This window comes from Nuphar pumila, chromosome 14 (genome assembly GCF_984573655.1).
Source record: "Nuphar pumila chromosome 14, dmNupPumi1.hap1.1, whole genome shotgun sequence".
Classification (NCBI taxonomy): domain Eukaryota; kingdom Viridiplantae; phylum Streptophyta; class Magnoliopsida; order Nymphaeales; family Nymphaeaceae; genus Nuphar; species Nuphar pumila.
This window is the reverse complement of record NC_143262.1, coordinates 28,580,622-28,586,083: the sequence shown is the minus strand read 5'-3', so window position 1 is coordinate 28,586,083 and position 5,462 is coordinate 28,580,622. Positions and strand designations below refer to the sequence as shown.

The 5,462-nt window shown below is 40.7% G+C and overlaps 1 protein-coding gene across 1 annotated transcript; it reads right to left on the bottom strand.

Moving 5' to 3' along the window:
* Positions 1 to 476: 476 nt before the first annotated feature.
* On the bottom strand, positions 477 to 5,221 carry LOC149816696 (pectinesterase inhibitor 9-like). Its single transcript, XM_089986947.1, has 2 exons — positions 5,146 to 5,221; positions 477 to 1,015 (listed from the first exon to the last, which is right to left on the bottom strand). The coding sequence occupies exons 1-2, from the start codon at positions 5,219 to 5,221 to the stop codon at positions 477 to 479; spliced, it is 615 nt and encodes a 204-aa protein (XP_089843073.1).
* Positions 5,222 to 5,462: the final 241 nt, after the last annotated feature.

The window sequence follows — 5,462 nt, the reverse complement described above, 5'->3', positions numbered from 1 at the left end:
GTAGCAATTCAAGTTCGAAAACCAATTGTATTTATCTTGTGCAAATTATCTAATAAAGTAGAAAACAATTGCAAGAGGCTACTCGAGATTCTCTGTCATCACTTCCCTTGCAAAGTATATTACTTTTATAAACTTGTGAAATTTATCCTACTGAGACACATTTTATAACCATTCTTTCTGGTTTAGTATTTTGTGTTGTCTTTTGCATTCAAATTCTGTGGTACAGACTCGTTCACAACAAAAAAAAATCCATATTTTATTACAAGAGCAAAAGAAGCAAATTTGTAAAAAAAAAAAAAAAAACAGAAGGCAGTAATCCAGTAAACAAGAAAAGTACTCTAGATTATCAACACGATTGAAATATTATTAAATTGAATAGTGATCATGTGTAACAAACTTTTAAGGCTATCTCTATCCTTGATATATCCCAATAACTCTTTCCAACCACAAAGTTGCGAATGTCTGCAAGTTTCCGGTCATCGGCCATGGGGAACCAAGTAATTAACAAGAGCCAAGGCATTACTAGTGATTTTACTAACATTGCAAACTTGGTTTTCAACGACGGCCTTGAGTACCAATCCGGGAACAGTGGATACGTTCTCAAAGCCATCGATACATGTCTCTTCATTCGTGAGTGCAGCGCTCATCCAAGTCAGAATGTTGCTGATGCGCCATCGGAAATTTCCAGCGTAGAGGTAGTGGACCTCATTCAGTGACTGGACCATCAGGCTGATAGCTTGTCCAAAAGTTTTGGTGCAATCATGGATCGCCATCTTTGCGAGAGAGTCGTTAACAGTGGAAGCACTTTTGGAGAGGTTGCGAACATAGCTGTAGGCTGTTTGAGCTTTAGAGAGGCTGACTGTGATGGCTACTTGGGCAAGCTGGGTATGACTCTGTTGGACTGAGCTAGCATAGGCTGAGAGTGAGCTGAAGCAGATAGCCGGATACAGGGTGGCGTTGCACGACTTACGGATGAATTCAGTAGCATTACTACCACCAATAGTTACTCCAGCAGCTGAGGCATGAAATAAAACCAGAGAAGAGACAGAGAATATGGTTGCCAAGATTAGTGCTGGGAAAGAATAAGGAGAGGGTAGCAGAGTCATGGGATATTGGTGGCACAAGTTTGCTTTTTCCTCTCTGTGGGGATAGGATGGTTGTTTGTTAATAGGGATATTAGGGGTTATTTGTAGGCTCTGGCCACACAATACAGAAACAAATATGCCCTCAGTTCCTTTAAAACTTGCATCCATGTCCATGTAAACATAATATAACCAGTCACGAGTGCACATGAATTATTCATTGGCACAACAGACAAGAAGGTTGGCTGATTAAACTAATTCAATTGAAAAACATGGATGTCTTTTTTTTTTCTTCCCCTAAGAAATGTATAAGCGTGAACAAAAAGTGCGATGAGTTTTCTCTCAAGGAGGGCCTGTGGAGCCCAGAGAAACGAAAATTTTAGTTCAATTTGTTAAGCCTTTCATGATTATGTGTCGAATCTATAGTGGGGCATATGGAGTCATAGCCAAGCCATCGTGAGTTTTAAACTTGTGGGTGTTGTACTGTTAATTAATGTATAAAGAAACATGCAAGCACAATAGAGTTCTTCGATGCTGTCATGTTCACTTGCCATTTTGTTAAATGCAAGTGGCAGGCTGGGCTCAGGTAGCTGGGTAATACCTATATATTGTAGAGAAATTAAGATAACAAAAAATATGCGGAAACAATATATGATCTAACAAAGGCACAATCAAATCACAACACAAGGGTTTACGTGGTTCGGTCAACACGACCTACATCGACGGGTCACAGAGAGAATAATCCACTATAATGAAAGTAGAGAGTACAATGTAGAGAGTACAACGTCCAATAGCTTGCCTAAAGCTAAAGATAATAACAACAAAGAAATCACAGGAAGAAATGAATACAAGATTACCTCTCGGGTGCACAACCCGAGTCAAAGCCCACACCACAACCAACACCTCTCTCTGAGGATCAATGCATGGTGACGAACCTTCTTCCTTCATTTTCTTCTTTCTACTCTCTCTCTTACTTATTCTCTCTCTGCACACTGCACACAACCACTCTACCCTTCTCCTTCCAGCACACAGCCTCTGCACCCCTATTTATAGATGACATAGAGTCTTCTAGATATGAACCTTCTAGAAGTGAGCCTTCTAGACTCATTCCAGAAACCGAAGAGGTTTTAACCCTTCAACTTCCTGCATTAATGGGAGTTAGGTGACTATTCCACTTTCCCACATCATTAATGAGGGGATAGGGCTGACCCTTCAACTTCTCCTGCATTAATGAGAAGTGGGTGGCTATTCCACTTCCCCACACCATTAATTAGGGATAGGGCTGGACCCAACAATCTCCCTCTCCAACTGAAGTTCATGCCGGCCAATTGTCGACATGTATTTTGTTTCTCCATCGATAAGGCATTTGTCAGCATATCTGCAACATTATCATTTGTGGAGATCTTTGCAAGATGAAGCAAATTTTTCTCAAACACATCTCGGATCCAATGGTACCTGATATCTATATGCTTTGACTTGAGTGAAAACTCAGATTCTTGGCGAGATGAATGACACTCTGACTGTCGCAGTACATCAAGTACTTGTCTTGCTCAAAATCCAACTCCATCAAGAATCTTTTCATCCACAACATCTCTTTGCAAGCTTCTGTAAGAGCAATGTACTCTGCCTCAGTAGTAGACAAAGCAATACACCTTTGCAATTTTGACTGCCATGACGCAGCTCCCCCTGCAAAAGTGAGTACAAAACCAGATGTGGACTTCCTTGTATCAATATCTCCAGCCATATCTGCATCTGTGTAACCTGTCAAGATAGGTGATCCACCACCAAAGCTTAAACAAACTTTGGAGCTCCCTTTAAGATATCTAAAGATCCACTTTACTGCTGCCCAATGCTCTTTTCTTGGATTTGCAAGAAATCTACTAGCAACACCTACTGCATATGTGATGTCTGGTCTCGTACATACCATCGCGTACATCAAGCTTCCGACTGCTGAAGCATAAGGAATTTTCTTCATTTTCTCCTTCTCCTCGTCACTTGATGGACTCTGCTCCGAGTTTAGCTTAAAGTGACCTTCAAAAGGAGAACCAACTGGCTTTGCATTGTTCATACTGAACCTGTCTAACACCTTTTCGATGTATTTCTCCTGTGATAACCATATCTTCTTGGTTTTTCTATCACGAGAGATCTGCATGCCCAATATTTCCTTTGCTGGCCTCATGTTCTTCATTGTAAAGGTCTTACTAAGTTTCTTCTTAAGCCTGTCAATTATAGACATATCTTTTCCAAGGATAAACATATCATCAACATATAACAAGAGAATAATAAAATTCTCACCGAACCATTTTATGTAGACACAATGATCTGCAACCGATCTATTGTATCCATTTTCAGCCATAAATGAATCAAATTTCTTGTACCACTGTCTTGGAGCTTTCTTTAGCCCATACAAGTTCTTTTTCAACCTGCATACAAGATTTTCTTTACCTTTGACTTTAAAGCCTTCTGGTTGCTCCATGTATATCTCCTCCTCTAAATCACCATGGAGAAAAGTAGTCTTCACATCTAGCTGCTCAATCTCCAAGTCCAGGCTAGCAGCAATACCTAGAGCAACACGAATAGAAGACATTTTAACAACAGGAGAGAAAATCTCTTCAAAGTCAATACCTTGCTTTTGACCAAAGCCTTTCACAACCAATCTAGCCTTGTACTTTGGTTGAGAACATTGTTCTTGAGTCTTCAACCTGAAAACCCACTTGTTCTTCAAGGCCTTTTCGCCTTCTGGTAGTTCCACCAAATCATAAGTGTGGTTCATCTGCAATGCATCCATCTTATCGTGCATAGCTATTAGCCATTGTTCTTTCTGCTCACACTCTTATGCTTCCTGGTAACTCTCTGGTTCACCTACATCAGTAAGCATCATATACTCATGTGGAGAATACCTTCTGGAAGGTTGTGACTCTCTGGAAGATCTTCTCAGTTGGGGTTTTGGAAGAGGTTGTTCTCTAACTTCTTCCTGCTCAACATGGCCTGCAGGTAAATCAACATCTGCCTCTACATCATCTTCCTGCACTGTTCTTCCTTCAACTTGTGCCACTGAAGGAGTAACTGGATCTAAGTGGATAGATCCACCTGCAAAAGTCTGAATTGACACCTCTTTCTTGATATCTTCAAGTGTCTGGTCTTCAAAGAATACCACGTCTTTGAATCTGAATACCTTCTGCTTCTCTGGATCCCATAGCCTGTAGCCGAATTTGGCATCACCATATCCCAGAAAAATGCATTGCCTTGTCTTATCATCAAGCTTGGACCTCTCCTCCTTGTGGATATGTGCAAATGCTCTGCATCCAAATACCCTCAGGTGCTTGTAAGACACATCCTTTCCTGACCATACCCTATCTGCAACATCATTTGCTAAGGCATGAGCAAGAGACAAGTTGATCACATCAACTGTTGTCCTTAAGGCCTCGCCCCAAAATTTCTTTGGCAGCTTGGACTGTGCAAGCATACACCTGATTCTTTCTGCAATTGTATGATTCATCCTTTCTGCAATTGCATTGTGTTGTGGGGTACCTGAAACTGTCAACTCATGGCGAATTCCATGAATTTTATAATATTCATGGAATGGACCTGTGTACTCACCACCATTATCTGACCTGATGCATTTCAGTTGTTTTCCTGTTTCTCTCTCAACCATAGCATGAAATTGCTTGAATACATCAAGAACCTGATCCTTGGTTTTCAGAGGGTATGCCCAAACCTTCCTGTAGAAGTCATCTATAAAAGTAACAAAATAAAGTGCACCACTGAAAGTTTTTACATCAGTAAAACCATTAACAGTTTTTGTTCTCAGAGGACCACAAACATCAGTATAAACTCACTCTAGAATGTGAGATTTTCTATGAAAAGCATTTCTAACAAAAGATACTCTATGTTGCTTACCAGCTAAGCAATGAACACACAGGTTTAGACATGTACCTTTTAACTCTGGGAGTTGCTCCCTCTTAGCAAGAATCTGCAAGCCCTTCTCACTCATGTGGCCTAATCGACTGTGCCACAAATCAATAGAAGTGTCCTCAATTGTATTCAATTGTCCCTTGCATACCTTGCCTTGCATCTTGTAAAGAGTACAACATCTCTTTCCTCTGGCCTGAACCAATGACCCGCTGCTGAGTTTCCATTGTCCTTGGCTAAAAACACTGCTTCTTCCCTCTTCATCAAGCTTTCTTACTGAAAGCAAATTCAACCTCAAGTCTGGAACATGTCTGACATCCTTGAGCACCAACATGTACCCAAGGCTGGTCTGGAGATGAATATCTCCAATACCTACAATTTCTGACGTTCCTGTGTTTCCCATTCGGACAACACAAAAATTACCGGTCCTGTATGTACTGAAATATTCTCTCCGTAGTGTGGCATGAT

Bases quoted from the DNA above. Each gene is read 5' to 3' on its own strand.
- LOC149816696 (XM_089986947.1), bottom strand. From the start codon at position 5,221: ATGGAAACTCAGCAGCGGGTCATTGGTTCAGGCCAGAGGAAAGAGATG. The intron at 1,016-5,145 runs GTATGCAAGGGA...TTCATGCCTCAG, and splicing joins TTTACAAGATGCAAGGCAAG to CTGCTGGAGTAACTATTGGT.